The 16,905-nt window shown below is 38.9% G+C and overlaps 1 protein-coding gene across 2 annotated transcripts in view; it reads left to right on the top strand.

Moving 5' to 3' along the window:
- LOC105917636 (glutamate receptor ionotropic, kainate 2) overlaps positions 1-16,905 on the top strand; it is a 1,028,886-nt gene that overhangs the window by 432,887 nt on the left and 579,094 nt on the right. For both annotated transcript variants that reach the window (XR_004928158.1, XM_036128574.1), the window contains exons 9-10: positions 5,362-5,469; positions 15,400-15,513. Coding sequence is in view for 1 of the 2 variants with exons in the window: in XM_036128574.1 (XP_035984467.1) it covers positions 5,362-5,469; positions 15,400-15,513 (222 nt within the window). In the remaining variant the exon portion in view is untranslated. The remainder of the gene's footprint in view (positions 1-5,361; positions 5,470-15,399; positions 15,514-16,905) is intronic.

Genomic DNA, 16,905 nt, shown 5'->3' with positions numbered 1-16,905 from the left:
TAACTGGGGTCAGAGCAACAGCATAGTAGTTATTGAGGCAGGTGTTGAGTTCTTTTTTCATCTGCCTAAACTCAGCCAGGCCTGGCACCCAACAGAGGATGCTGGACAACTCCAGTAAATTTTCTTTTTTTTTTTTTTTTGGTTTCTTCATTAGTTTTAGGTTGTTAATCTTGGAACAATGAACAAAGTTACACATATTCAATTTCCAATATGTGTTTCTGCAAACACATTTGATAACAAGGCTATTAAATATTTACCTCAAGAAGGATTTAGGTTATTTATTTGTCATGTCATGTTTTTCTTTTCCTATCTAATATTTTCCTCTTTAATGTTTTTCTGTTCATGTACAGCACTTTGAATCATGTTACTGAATAATGCCATACAGATAAACTTGCCTTGCCTTACCTTAACTAAGCAATTTTGTCATGTTGGGATCCAATCTCTTAACCCACATGCAGAACAACCACTGGAGAACAGGAATCAGTTAAGAGGATTTATTTATGGTCAAGCAGATATTGTATTTTCTGGAGTGTGGTTCACGGGCTCGTCCTGGTCTCACTAGGGAAAACAGCAGAGGGAGATGGTGAGTTTAAGGGACATGGGAAACTGGAGAACTGTGAGAGAATCTGACAGGTCTTACTTCTGCTGATGTGTGGTTTGAGCCAGAGGGGAGTAAATGGTTGTGGTTCCAGGGTCTTGATCCTTAGATGATGTCCAGACAGAGTTGGAGGGCGGACAGGTAAGCTGAAGCTCGGAGAAGATAAGAGGAGCGGTCGACGGCCAGCTGGAGAATCCGGAAATGATTTGGTAATCCAACGGTGGAGATGAAAAAAGTCTCGGGCATCCAGTGGGTATTATCCACGGCGTCACAAGGGAAACGTCTGGGAACAGACAATAGGTGAATCACAAAAAGCAAATCCTTAGAGAGAAAAACCATAGAGAACTAGAAAAATTTGCATTTCCTGCGAAAATGCACTGTGAATGCAGATAGCTGAATGATTGAGCGAAAGATGCAGAAGATCTTTGAAGAAGAGAAAATAGCTGAAAAGCATTGAAGAAGTTGAAAAAGTTGAAGAAGTTGAAGAATTTGAAAGAGTTGAAGAATTTGAACATGAAAGAACAATAGCTGAATTATTAGAAGAAGAAAAAACTGAGGGAAAGGCACCAAACATTTCCTAGCTCATTCTAAACACTGAATCGTTTAACAAAGCAGAAGTAGAACTTCAAACTTGAATATACTGTTGCCATATGTGGGCCTGCATTTCTAGGGAGTATAAAGGGTTTCGCCCCCATTGAAAAGAATTGGATGTTTGACACCTCCTAACTTGGAGATGCTTTACGTGACGAGGCCCAAACTTATTGTGGAGCATTCTGTATAAAGGAGGTACAGACTCTGTAAAGCAGAAGTTTGTCCGAGCTTCCTAGAGCTACTTCCAATTAGCAACATGCTAACCATTAGCCGCTAACATGGTTGTGCTACGGATCACCGGGTGATTGTACTCTGTCAGTTTGGTCCAAATCCTGTACTGGGAAGTGCCTCAAATAGGGGTGCCAATACTTAATGTCGCCAAACGTCACCAAAGTTCATGGGTCAGATTGGCCTCCTTTAGCAACTCAGCCTCACCACATCTGGGCCCAGAACTCAATATTTGACCAAAATGGTCAGTAGCGCCATTTCCCACAGGTGGGTGGTGCTGTATTGGCCAATTGGGTCGTGTCTGGGCATCATGCCAGGTCCTGTTGGAAGCAAAGGCCCAATAGGAAAGCATGTGAAATCCAAAATGGGTTAGAAAAATGACACATAGCTGAAAGTCACTTGAAAATTTTAAAATGTCAAGAGGAAGTGACTGTGCGAATTTCAGATTCCTACATTAATCACAGCAACTGCGGTGAGCGTCGAAAGTTGCCATTGTATCTCAATTGATCCTCTCCCTCTGGCCCTCAGAGTTCCGTCGTCATGGAAACTCACTGACACACCTGCAGCGGCCAGTCTACCGAAGTGCAGAGACTTTGCTCACAATAAGTCCCATTGGATTATAATGGAGAACTTTGCCCGGAACAACGCTTCATATCTCCTGATCCCTAAATGGTAGAGACGTAATTTTTTCTGCGTTTAGTTCGTATCGGATAGGGGAAGAAGAAAAGCTATCGTTTTTTGCTGGAAATACTTTAATAAAGGCGTAAAAAATTATGATATAAAGGAGATTTTTAAAGATTTTCAAAAATCCTCTAAAAACGGTCCCGAAGAAATCGCTCTAGCTGAAAAAGTATAAGAGATATCAAAACAATTATTTCACTGTGAGTATTAGCAGGCTTTTGAGGACTATGTTGCTCATTTTTATGTTTGTACAAAAATCGGTGTAGGCACAGCGACGATGTAAAAAAGTGGATCATTTGGGGTGATGGAGGTCCAAAGCATCTTCAGGATTTTGCAAATTCGCTACTCCCAAACAAATTGTTCCTGCGGAAAAACCGTAACAGTTATCCACAAAATTCCTTTTTTGTGAGTGCCAGAAGGGTTGGGACATTCATATGTGAAAGTCTCATGCCTGTACATCAAACGGTTTAGGAGTAGCGACGATGCGAAAACGTGTGATGTTTTGGATTTTCAGACGTCATTTTTCAAAACCGCTCCATAGGAAATGAATGGGGGAGGTTTCGGGTTTGTGTCGCTCTGAGGTGATTTGCGAAAAATCTATAAATGCTACACCAATGACGGTTACATTTCCTGAATCCAGACAAAAATTCCTACGTTTTGATGTATAATTTATGTGGATAGGTTGAAAATTGAGCGAGTGAGAAGAAGTTGTTCGGAGAAGAAGAATTTGTTGAATTTCTAGAGTGCGCACTCTATAACTGCCTCCTTGACGACCATAGCAACGCATGTTATTTGCTGAATTTCTTGAAAAGACAAAATTATTTTAAGGAGGTACTATATGAAAATGGTAAAATATATGAAAAAGCTGAAATAGACCATAATAGCTGAAAGATATCACTACATTTTAAAAGTTGAATGGCGTTTCTAGCTGAAAGGAGGCTGAAGCAGTAAGCTGTCAAAAAGCAGCTGAAATGAGCGGAATTTTAGTGAATTACATTCATTTCCTATGGGAGAAAAAAAGCAGAAAATTTGCAGAAAAAGCTGAATATTTTAAAAAGTTGAAGAGTTAAAAGTACAAAAAGACGTAGCCATCCATTCCAGAAGAAGCTGAATAGTTTAAAAGTTGAATGGTTGAAATCGGAGAAAAATTGTAGGAGGAGAAGCGAATCAAACTTTAAACAGTAAAAATGAGAAAGAGGATCTCAATAACTGTGAATGCCTACTGCATTCACAGTAATAAAGAGAAACAGGATCTCAAGAACTGTGAATGCCTACTGCATTCACAGTAATAAATCTCAGGAAGGCTCAGATGTACCAATACTGGCAAACACTCTGGCGCTGAAGTGCTGGCCGTCTGCTCCTCTTATGCTCCAGGAAGATGAGGTGATGAGCATCAGGTGTGTCAGAAAGACGGCACGTCCTTTCCAGGTGCCGCTCCCTGCTGCCCTCTGGTGGACGAAAACAGGGACTAAAATCCCTGGAACCCAACAAATTTACCCATATATCTTTAAATCCATTTTTATGCAAACCATTATGAATACAGAAATAAATGCTAAACCAAAGGAATTAATTTGTACTCTTAACGATTTACAAAAAACATAGATACCCAAAGCATCTCTGTGGTTGCCAAACACAGCAAACAAACTGATGCAAACAAAAGCACAGGTGTCTGGCTGTCTATAATTAAACCCACCTGAAGGGAAGTTAACCACACCCATTGCTACTGGCACTACAATGCCCTCTTGTGTGCAAATATTTTAACTACAAAATAAAACTATAAACACAATATATGAACATACAACTTCTCTTCTTGACAATATATCAGCAGGTGATGGTTGTTGTTGTCTCTGCACAGTCACAGTGATTGAGGACTTCAGGCAGGCAGGGACCATGGGGAGCTGTAGGTAGAGGTTAAATAGGTCCAGAAAACCCCCCGCAAGTTTGTCGGCACATGATTTTAGCGTCTAACCTGACACCTTGCCCGTACCTGCAGCTTTGTTGATTTTGGGGTTGATGCTGCATCTCTGGCTGGGGAAGGTTCTTAGGTCGAAGCGTGCAAATAAGCTGTTTAAGGTGTCGGGGAGAGCTGGGTCGCTGCCAACCTGCTGTTTGCTGTGCTTGTAGTCTGTTGTGGTCCCAATGCTCCTTCACATGTTATGTTGTTTGTCGCTGTTGAAGTGATTTCAATGCATCTGTGCTTTGCCTTCTGGATGCCCTTTCTTACCTCAATTATAGCCCCTGCTTTAGGACAGTCTGTCTCCTGATCTGAATGCTGCATCCCTGGCCTTCACGAGGGATGAACTGTGCTGTCTATCTATGGTTTCTGGTTAGGAAACATTCTGATTGTCTTTGTAGGTAGAACAGCATCAGTGCAAAAGTGAATACAGGAAAGCAGAGATGCTGTGTATTCCTCCAGATCATTGTCTCCTAGGTGAAAACTCCTAGGTCCAACAAAAACCAATGGAAATAGAGGAAACATGTAAGAGGGCTAATCAACATGTAACAACCTTTGAATTGTCCTGTTACTGAAATGTGCTATACAAATAAACTTGCCTTGCCTAATATTTTATAATGGCAATATATTATGTGCTTGCTATGATATGTTACAGTGTACAATGAAAAAAGGCAGTGACAGAAAACCATTTATTATGACCCCAAATAAAATAGAAAATTCTAACAATAAATATGAGGGTGAAAAATGAAAGTAATATTGTCACGGCAACATACAGAGAATGTTTTTCTTTTTTTTGTTTGTGATAAAGATTTCCAATAATCTCCATTGAAGTAATACACGCTCAGTAATGCCACAACACTTCTATAAATGAAGTGGCACTCAGATCCAGAGCCACCCGCTGTAGTGCCATAAAGGTTTGAGTAGCTCACAGAGGAACTTCCAGATCTGTTGCTCCCACTCGCTGATTCAAAGATGGGCCCTGAAGTGCATCTGGTAGAAACACTGTGATGATTTGCTATGCCAGTGTGGAAGCCTTCTGTGTTGTGAGTCACTTTCATGCAACACTGTATTCTATTCTAGCTCTAAATATCTGTAAAGACAGTGTAATTGCTTTCCACTGTTACAAACACTGATTTAGCGTCTGTTCAGATGCCCTGGAACAGAAAAGGCAAACAGGGAAAAGGTAGACTTCTTGGTTGTTTCTTTTAAGGCTGACATCAAACCAATATTTGAAAGCAGAGATGCAGACTTGATGTTCCTGGTTTGTTGTTTCCTCTGATGATCAGTGTCTTACTTCTTCTGTCTGCAGGCTCACTGGGATGGCTTGACTGGAAGAATCTCTTTCAACAAGACCAATGGCCTGAGAACAGACTTCGACCTTGATGTTATTAGTCTCAAAGAAGAGGGTCTTGAAAAGGTTATGATTTTACTAATTTGTGTGTGTGTAGATGGTTTTGTTCATCCTGTTCCTAAATATATAATTAAGAGTTAGACAAAACAACAGCAGTAAATCTGAGTGCCACAGTGGATGTAATTAGTAAAGGATCAGTGTGCACATTGTGTGTATGTGCTCTAGACTCAGAAATGTACTCACTTATTACACAACTATTACAGATGAACCTTCAATAGTAATCATCTTATCTCACAAAATGTCTTCATGGAACAAGTTAAGCTTTCTGTTGGCATCAGAAATCCCAGGGTCTTTAAAGGAGCAATAGGTGAAATTTCACTACTAAGTGATGCTTGAACACTGCACACCAAAACAAGCTGCAACCCCTCCTTTCCCTTCTCAACCATTGCCTCCTATGCACATATTTGTAAAGGATAAAAACACAGCAAAACAGTGTAACCTTTCGGAAGAACATTTCTAGTGAAGTAGTAAGTAACTCATAACTTATAACAATGCTGTTGGCAAGAGAACATTTTGATCTACTGCGGTGCTTTCCACCATGTTGCGCTGCTCTGATGTGGTATTTTAGGGCGGGGAGGGGCTAAGCCCTTAGTGGCAGCTGTTCATATGCACGTACATGCACACACACGGTCCGGCCCGGCTATGTAACAAGAGACTGATTTTTTTAGTTCTTTCCATCTAAAAATAATAACATTTCACTTATTGTTCCTTTAAAAATTGTATGGACTTTGCTTGTATTTTTGTGTCATAGACAAACACAAAATAGTGCATAACTGTGAAGTAAAATGAAGATCATGCATGGTTGTTCAAAGCTTTTAAAAATGAAAAATCTGAAAAATGTAGCATGCTTGAGAGTTTTTGCACCATTTGATTTACTGAACATGCATACAACTTTGAAGATGTATTTTTTTTTTTTATTGTGAATGTAACTAGTGCTGGACTGACTGCTAAATAAACTCAGAAGTAGATTCGGCCACAGAGTCAAGGGGTGTGAATAAAAGGACAACAAAAGAATTATGATTAATAGTCATATATTTAATGTTCTAATAGAAAAATTATTAGTTACATATACAATAATATAATTTATATGTAAATGAACAGATATAACACACACACACGATAAATAATATGAACAAGCAATGTAATTTCAACGAGAAAGAAAATATATTCTAACAGGATCATTCAAAGAAAACAACAAAGACCAAAAAAAAACCCAAAAAAAAAAAACACTTTAGTTCAGTTTGTTCTAGGTTTTCAGTTCATGAGGTCCATTGGGAAACCAAATTCAGAGGAACAAAACATTTTCCTACCACACTGTAGCGGTGGTTCTCTGGTAGCTCGCCACCCAATGGACAGTCGAAGGAATTGCACAAAACAAAAAATCTGACCTGAAACCAGGACAGAATCTTAAATAAGTGAAATAATAAACAATAAACTTAACCTTAGCAATAAATAAATCATAATTAATCAAACAATAAGTCAGTTAGTCATGTCATAACTAACAGCATTAAGATACACCAAATAGTTTAAATAATAAACAAGATTTCTATATGAAGCTTCAATATTTCCAAATATCACAAGGTAAAATAAAGTGCACTTATAATCCAAAGATGAAATCATGGGTCAAAAAAAAAAAGTATTTGAACAGCTCAATCACCAATATATTGTGCAACACATATCAATAAGCAATCAGATCTATTAAAACAAATAAAATGGAACCATGTCTTCTAAGGCTGGAAAAGTTCCAGACAAAGTTCTATAATTAACCCAAAGCATAAATCAATGTATAACCAATACATTTACAGCTTGGGATGCTATTCTCATCTAAGGCGGTATGAGATGCCCCTGGACTGACAATGTTGACAGCGCCTAATGCACTACTCCACCTGTGGGTATTTGGCGCCCTCTGCCTGTATGGAGCGATATTTGTGCCTTCTGATTGAGTGCGCAGGAACCAATCCGAGCACACAGTGAGACAACACGCTCGCGTTCAAAACCAGTCTGGCGCGCGCTCAACTCTGAAAAACTCTTCTCAACCCACTATCCTCGTGCTCAGTTCCATCTCTGCTCGTGCATGCGACTTTGCTTGCGTGCTCAACCTGCTCCTTCCACGTTCAACACCAGCTGTGCGCTCGCTCGGCTGTTTCTGCGCTCGCTCAACTCTGCTTCGGCGCTCGCAAATTCAAAAACTGTTCATCTCACCAGCCAATCACAGACAGTTTTTTTTTTACATCCAATCAGAGTATGGCTTGCAAACACTGCATTCAGATGGATTAAATCAAAATTTGTTGTGTTCTTTTCGGTTGTTTTTGAACATGAATTCGTTTTTTGGGCTTGGCTTTTTTCCGACAGAACCATTTAATCCCTTTTCTGGTTATTGTGTCCCACAACAAGATCTATTAGCCGGGGAAAGTCCTGGTGTGTATAAGGGTTAGTGTTAGTGTATACCATCTAAATACATGCATTTGTGATGATTAGAAGTAGCCTTTGTATTAGAGTGTGGTGGTTTTCTTGTTGGGCTTCTTTTGGTAATTTCGAGGCATCTACAGTTGTGGTCAAAAGTGTACATACACTTGTAAAAAAATCATAATGTTATGGCTGTCTTGAGTCTTCAATAAGTTCTACAACTCTTATTTTCCTGTGATAGAGTGATCGGAACACATACATGTTTGTCACAAAAAACAGTCATAAAGTTTGGTTCTTTCATAAATTTATTATGGGTCTGCTGAAAATGTCACCAAATCTGCTGGGTCAAAAATATACATACAGCAACATTAGTATTTGGATACATGTCCCTTGGCCATTTTCACGGCAACTAGGCGCTTTTGGTAGCCATCCACAAGGTCCTGGCAAGCTTCAGGTCGAATGTTTGACCACTCTTCTTGACAGAATTGCTGCAGTTCAGCTAAATGTGATGGTTTTCTTGCATGAACCTGTTTCTTTAGCACTGTCCACATGTTCTCAATGGGGTTTAAGTCAGGACTTTGGGAAGGCCATTCTAAAACCTTAATTCTAGCCTGGTTTAGCCATTCCTTTACCACTTTTGATGTGTGTTTTGGGTCATTGTCTTGTTGGAACACCCAACTGCGCCCAAGACCCAACCTTCGGGCTGATGGTTTTAAGTTTTCCTGCAGAATTTGGAGGTAATCCTCCTTCTTCATTATCCCATTTACTTTCTGCAAAGAACCAGTTCCACTGGCAGCAAAACATCCCCAGAGCATAATACTACCACCACCATGCTTGACAGTAGGCATGGTGTTCCTGGGATTAAAGGCCTCACCTTTTCTCCTCCAAACATATTGCTGGGTGTTGTGGCCAAACAGCTCAATTTTTGTTTCGTCTGACCAGAGAACTTTCCTCCAGAAGGTTTTATCTTTGTCCATGTGATCAGCAGCAAACTTCAGCCGAGTCATAAGGTGCCTTTTCTGGAGCAAGGGCTTATTTCTTGCACGGCAGCCTCTCAGTTCATGCCGATGTAAAACACGCTTGACAGTGGAGACTGACACCTGTGTTCCATCAGCTTCCAAATCCTTGCAGACCTGCTTCTTGGTGATTCTTGGTTGACTCTTGACCATCCTGACCAATCTCCTCTCGGCAGCATGTGATAGCTTGCGTTTTCTTCCTGATCGTGGCAGTGACACAACTGTTCCATGCACTTTATACTTGCGTATAATTGTCTGCACAGTTGCTCTTGGGACCTGTAGCTGCTTTGAAATGGCTCCAAGTGACTTCCCTGACTTGTTCAAGTCAATAATTCGCTTTTTCAGATCCACACTGAGTTCCTTTGACTTTCCCATTGTAGCTTTTGTAGCTGAGTCTAATCACTGGGTCAAATGAGCCCTATTTAAATGGGCTCATGAGAAGTCAACAGCTGTAGTCAATCAGAATCACTTAGAAGAAGTGAAGAGGCCATGACATGAAGCTAATTTGATTGACACAACTCGCTACATCACCAAAGTTGACAAATTTTGTTGCTGTATGTATATTTTTGACCCAGCAGATTTGGTGACATTTTCAGCAGACCCATAATAAATTTATGAAAGAACCAAACTTTATGACTGTTTTTTGTGACAAACATGTATGTGTTCCGATCACTCTATCACAGAAAAATAAGAGTTGTAGAACTTATTGAAGACTCAAGACAGCCATAACATTATGATTTTTTTACAAGTGTATGTACACTTTTGACCACAACTGTACATTTCAACCATCATTTAAGCTGTTGTACAGTCTTACAGTTAAATCTATATTTCTTACTGAAAAAGCAATAGTGTAATAAGTAGTCACTTATGTAACTCCGTTGTGCAATTCATCTTTTTTTTTTCAAAATTGGAAATACTGTAAATTGTTCTAGAAAAAAAGTTCAGACCTTCATCCAGTTTTGCAGTGAGATTTGTCTTTATCAAAGTGCCATTGTGCCCATTTTTACACAAATATTTTTGTATTGGTATAATTTAGAAATGCCTTATTATTTATTTAATTTAATTGTTATATTATTTATTTTTTGTTTTATTTTTTTCTATAGATTTTTTGTATCTGTATCTGTATACTTTTAAATAGCACAGGATTTGTACTAGCACTGTTTGTGTCACATTTCACGCCCCCAAACGGAAGCCTACAATGATGACATGGCCGATACTGAACCCTGGGCTCCCTTCACAAATTACTTTAACACAAACCCTAACACCCAATTCCTATCATGCTAAAACCCAAACTAAATATTAATACTAAGTATTAATAAGTAAAAATAAATACATTTTAAAGTGCCCGTACATTAGGGCTGAGCGATTAATCAGATATTGATTATGATTTGGGTTTTCAACGATCATAAAAACATAATGATCAATGTTCCTTCCTAGTTGACTCTCATGCTGTTATGTGTTAATCCAGTACTGCTGCCTGCTTGCCACTAAGCTGTAGACTCCTCCCACAGCCCCAACCAGTTTCATTTCGGTCAGCGCAAGTTATAAACACTTCAGGAGCGAGACTGGAATGTTAAACAAGGCTAAAGACAACAGGATAATGGCCAGAAAAGAAAGCCGTTGGCAGAAAAGAGAGATAAAACAAATTCACTGATGTGGAAACATTACTGGTATGCGGAAATCCTAAGGAAAACATTGTTTTACAACCATTGTTTATCTTATATAAACTTGTGTTATCAAAGTTGATAAATAATCTTGTTAAATAATTGAGATCTCACTTTCAATCAAGATAATTGTGACTATAATTTTTGCAATAATCGAGCAGCCCTACTGTATCTCTTAGATACAGTAGAGCTGTTTTGTGTTACTCTATTCCTTTTGTTTGTTTTTTCCTTTTTTCTTTCACTCTCTTTTCATATGGATAACATGAAGAGTTGTAATTGCAAACGCTGTACATGCGTTGCTGTTCTTTTTGAATAAAACATAAAATTAAAAAAGGAGTTCACAAAGCACCTTGCTGACTTACATTTGCTGAAATGGGACAGAGCAGACTGTACTTCCATAGGTGCTCCAAGATGCAGATCTTTTAGAAGTCTGTTGTGGTGAGTGTTCTTCTCTCTGCCATCATCTGTTGGGGTATCAGCATCAGAGCAGCTGACATAAAGAAGCCCGGTTATATTTTGGGGACAAGGTTTGGAGATCACTTTGCACAGAAGGATTCTTCATAAGGTAAAAAACATTATGGACAACCCTGAGCATCCTCTTAATCAGACTGCTGTACATAGTGTGCGATTTGCCAAAAAAAAAAACAGAGGGGGGGGGGGGGGGGGGGGATCATTTCAAGTGTTTTATAAATGAACATAACAACAAGGTTATGTGGCCTGCATGCTGTCTGGCTCGAGACAGCATGCAACCTGTCCTGGGCGGGAGGGTGGAGAAATTGGCTGCTGCTGCTGCTGCTTCTTGTCTTGTGACGCTGCCTGCAAATCTTCATCGTCCACCAAAGTTTGTCCTGTAACATTACCATGGCTGTTTGTCCTGTCATCTACTCTTGACCTTTTCTGTTGATTTTTCGGGCCGAAATTTGACAAAATACTTTGGGAGTGGGTATTAGTTTACTTTAACCGCTTCGAGCAGAAAACGTATTAATACTCTTTAAAAACAGACAACAAAACATTTAATTAACAAATGTGAAGGACACAAGACATGTATTTATATTAGGACTGTCAAACGATTAAAAATTTGAATTTGAATCGATTAATCACATAATGTCGATAGTTAACTCGAGATTAATTGCAAATTAATTGCATGTTTTATCCTTTTATTTCTGAAAGTGTAATAGCCTGCTTGGGCATTTTAATATGCAATTTTGCAATAAATGACACTAATAAAATACATGCTTGTACAAAAAATATTTTTATTTTGTTGTTTTTCAAGCACTTTTGAGGATTGGAATAAAGACATCCTATTGCCAAATGTTAAACTCTGGACTATGATGGCTAAATAACTAATCATGACGCCCTGATGTTTACACAATGTGTAAATAAATTTGTAAATAAATACCATGCCGATATATTTTTTGCCTCTTAAACAAAGATAGACATGGTATTAGGCATATACATATAAATTGATAAACATTTTGCATTTCAATAAAGTCAGAAGTTTTATTGTTCTTTTCTTCACTCTCTCTCTCTCACACACCTAATTCTGAGCTTTCACACCAACAACAGTATTTTTGCTTGCTGTTTATATCCATATTCATACAGTTTAAGCCTGGAAAAAGGTTTTAATTTCCAGGTCATTCCAGTCTTACACTTTGCTTGCGACTAGGCAGGAGCTTAATACCCTGAATGAGACTGTTTAGCAACTGTTTAGTAACTCCAGTTCCTTCGTTTGGCAATGTTAAAAGCTCATCTTCAGAACCAATGTCTGCTCAAAATGGTGATCTGCACCAAGTAATCTACTTTCAGCAGTTATCACCGGTTATTGCACCGTAAACTGCAGAAAATACGTGCAGAGTTGCTCTGTCTGCCTTTACTACCGTCGGCTCCTATGGTGGAGGGATATTTCAGCTGGATACAAAGTCTCTAGTGCAGGCAGGTCTCTTAATAACCCCTGTTTTGTCACTTATTTTAGAGCCCAAATTAGCGATTTCACTTTCAGAAAGATGCCCAAAAAAAACGCAACCCGTGACTCATGAAATTTACAAGCGCCTTTAGAATAAAACAAGTCCAATGTCGCATGAAAACAGTCTGTGCAAGAGTGAGCGCGGGTCTGTTTTTACAATCTCTAGCGCTCTTGAAACTATGGAAAGCGCCGAGGATAAAAGAAACACAGTGCGGAGAGCGCGGCGGGGAAAAAACATTAGGGAACGGTGTGTGTTTTGACGCGGAATTAACAGCGATTAAAAAAAAATGTCGGCGTTGTGGTCTAACGCGTTAATAACGCGTTAAAACGGACATTTTTTAAAATCCATAATATTACCTATTCAGACCAGAGGGGGGGAGGAATATGTATCCCCCCCAGGGATAAAACATGAATGACCAGTGGGGGGGACATCACAAACAGAGGGGGGGGGGATAAATCCCCCCCAGCAAATCGCACCCAGGTTGTACAACAACAGAGTGTTCAGTCACAGGCTTCCCCATATTTGCTGTAAGAGAGACTAGTACAGGAGATCCTTCCTGCCTGCAGCCATCACCATCTACAACAACTCATTGAAGAAATCACATGAGTTACACCAGGATTTAATTTCCATTTGGGATTAATAAAGTATATTTAAACTGAATTGAATCAATTGTTTTCAGGTTCACCAGTCATCAGAACTAAAGTGTTAGTGCTTCTCCATTAATGTTGAGTCGAACACAATCTAACACTGTGTCGATCTATTCTCAAGCTATTACTTTGGCCCTGAGATCAGGTTGTTTGAGAATATCCTGTTTCTGACTTCTGTTTCTCTATTATACTTATTAGGTAGAATAACCTGTGCAGTGTTGCTTTGCAGTCTCTATAGCTTCTGGTATGGGTAGGTTGCCATCTTTCTGGGGCCATCCTGTCTTCATTGCACCTTTCTGTTGCTCTGATAACTTATTTCTCTCCTTTTTGCCTTTATTTAAGCTTCCAAGGTTTAACATTTATAGGGAATCTTTCTCTCTGGCTAGTGTGATGCTTGGTCTCATAACTAAGTCTCTCAAGGCTCAATGTTGCGGGGGCATAAACACGCTTATTTGTCTCTGTGATGTCAATATAGACCCTTCAGATCTACTACTAAATCTTCAGAGGGTACTTTATGACTTACTTTGCTAACAGACTCCAGTTTTAGGAAGAAATATCAGTTCCCAACTGGTTAGTTACTGGGTGAGGCTTTCTCTAAAACAAGATTATTGGCACTTCCAGACGCTGTTGAGTCTTGAGTAAATTAATTGCATGTTATGTAGGAACAGCTCATTAGTTAAAACAAAACTATCATGTTGCAATCAGTGGCTGCGTGGTTCCCAACCTAATAAGTCATAAACCCATTCTAATATGCACCTTGAGACCTTTAAACATTTTCCCTAATGTTTGAACCAAACAAGCAACATATTACTTACTTAGGTTGATACCAAAACTAACTGCACTTTGAAAAAAATATTTTAGTACCAAACAGCTTCCCTTTTCCACTACCCAGACTGATGAAACTTGAGCCTTTTTGTAGCGGTTCAGATCTTGTAAACTACCCGGTGGAGGTGAATTCTATATGTTTATATAGTGTACTTTTACTTCCCTTTTTGTCCTCCATCACATAATACAGGATTAAGCTATGATAATTTTACATATTTCAGTAAAACCAACATGTATAGAATTACATTAATTTGAGATTCAGATTACCCAACTTTTGCTATAGTGAAGAATAATTCCTTGATGAACAAGCAAACAAATAGATTATATGTTGTTTATTTCTATGGTGTAATTATCTGTCAAAAATGATTAAAATATAACATATCAGCCAACAGGGGCTGATGTAATTAAATGCAATTTGTCTTCTGTGGCTTGCTAACAATAAAAGCATAAGTCTGTCAGGGCATAACTTTTTTGGCTATGTTTGTGTTTTTCTGTAGAATTATGTGATTTCCTCAGAATAGCACAACTCCATTGTTCAGCAAGGAAAAATGTACACAATTATGAAGAGAAAAAGACTCATCTAATAATGCTGATAAAAATAATATTCTCACATGCAACTGCAAGCACTTTAAACTTCATTATTCCAGGTAGTGCACTCCTCTCAGCATCTCCTGACCTTTGGTATATGAACTGTGTGCTGGAACCTCTATGAATAATTTACTCCATTAATAAAAACTCATTCAAAAGCCCTCCAGTCTCATGAAACCTGAATTAAACGACTGATTTGCAATTGCAAGAACTATCTTGAGCACTCACTTAGATTATCATAGGTTCCCTGAGGAGTGTGTGGCAGCTGAGGGTTGGAGTGTTTTTGGCCCCTCTAGTGATGCACAGGGTTGGAGAGCAGGGGATTCTGTTAAAGAGGCCCGGCGATACAACCTAAAGTAAGAGTTGAGAAAGAACATGAAAAGCCTTGAGGCATAATCGGATATCTTTGCTGCCCTCTTCCACTTTGCTTCTCAGGCATGTACCTTCCTCCCTCCCTTCTTTTAGCTCCCACTGACAAACCCCTCAAAGGCCATGAGGCCAATCATAATCTTAGATCATCTGAAACATTGGTCCCTGTGGGTGTCAACAATAAAGCAGCTATGAAAGGGTTGAGAGGTCATATTGCTGTCAACTCTTTCCCTAGGGTTCCACACAGATAATCTCTGTGTGGAACCAAAATGGAAATCGAAATGTCTCCAACACAAAAATAATGGTATATTGTATAAAAAAAACAAACTTGCAAAGATCTCATAAGTTTTATCTTTTATTAAATAAATTGTCAGTATAACTTAAAGGTGCAAAACACAATTTTAGTTTGTCATGTTGTTAAATGCTCATCCTGAAAAATGTTGTTTATCTTTTACAGATTGGTACCTGGGATCCAGCAAGCGGCCTAAATATAACCGACAACCAGAAGGGAAAAACAACTAATGTCTCGGATTCATTGTCCAACCGTTCACTTATTGTCTCTACCATTCTGGTAAATAATAATTTTGCAATATTTTACATTTTTGTGTGATTTATTTCATGAATCGTATTGTCTTACATTACACCCCACAAAAAATATATAATAATAATAATATATAAAAGGAAAAAGGATGCCTTGTTGCAGGTGTGTCGAACTCATTTGATGCCAAGTGGGCCGGACCATTAAAATCATAGCACAGCTCATCATATCTCAAAATAACAATACATTCATGTTTTCCCCTTTGCTTTAGTGGAAAGAAGTACAATTCCATTATGATATTTTTTGATTTAATGAAGTATCCTTTTACAAAACATGTTATGAAAAACTTCAGATTTCTCAAGAAAACGTGCAATTAGCTTCAGTTTATTATTTACATGTGTGCATTACAACTGATCAGTGTTTGTACAAAGGCACAAAACTTTAAGTCACAGGAATTTAAAACTGAAACATATGGTAGCCTATTGCACTTTAAGATTGAATCAACTTATCAAGATATACAAATTATGTTTACTCCATTTTCCACATGTGTAATAATTCTCAAAACTTAAATCGACACCGCACATCTTACAAACCAAAGTGCTGGCCATTTTAAATCGATAAGAAATATAAGCCCTATTTACACTACCCTTGTTAAACCGATCCGAGCAGAGACCAGTCTGAGCTTGGATCAGTTAACCAAGCCGAGCCTCGTTCTGACAACCGTTTACACATCACGCTATCCCGGTTCCTGGTTGCTCCTCACCTCCTAGTGATGATCTGCGGTACTACTGTTCTCTGAGATTGAAGGCAGGACAAAGCAAATCAAAACGGCGGCGCCTGTAACATTCAGGAAGTTATGGTTGGACAGAGTCAGCTTTTGGGACGTGGATAAGACAAACAAACGTCTAATAAGGATTTACAGACGCAGAAAACATCGATAGACACTGAGGTTCATCACACTGCTAAGCAGAATCATCTCTGGAAATCGTGTGGCATGGTAAGGAAGCTAGTATTATTATGAATGTCTGAAATTTGTCTGAATAGAGTGTGAATCGGGACGTGCAGCCGGACACGCCGGAAAAACCGTGGACAGTCAGCTGACTTTAAGGGCATGACGCGGTCTGCTCATGCGCTCTTCGGTATCAGATAACCGGGACAGAAAAAACCTGGCCGAGACCACATCTGGAACTGGTCTGCATTTAGCGCTGTCCGGTTATGTCTAGCTCGGTTCAGTTCAGTCTGCTTACCATTTACACTTGAGAGTTATCTCGCTTACCGAGCTCGGACTGGTCTCGGCTCAGTTAAAAAAGTGTATTGTAAACGGGGTAAAAGTAATCACCAGGCCTGTAAGTGTAAGATCTATACGTGAAACACACATAAAAAATGTATACATAAAATGTATGACCAAACGCTTTTGTAGTGAAG

This window comes from Fundulus heteroclitus, chromosome 3, assembly GCF_011125445.2.
Source record: "Fundulus heteroclitus isolate FHET01 chromosome 3, MU-UCD_Fhet_4.1, whole genome shotgun sequence".
In the NCBI taxonomy this organism is placed as follows: domain Eukaryota; kingdom Metazoa; phylum Chordata; class Actinopteri; order Cyprinodontiformes; family Fundulidae; genus Fundulus; species Fundulus heteroclitus.
Note: the sequence above shows the minus strand (reverse complement) of the source record. Positions and strands in the feature narration are given on the sequence as shown.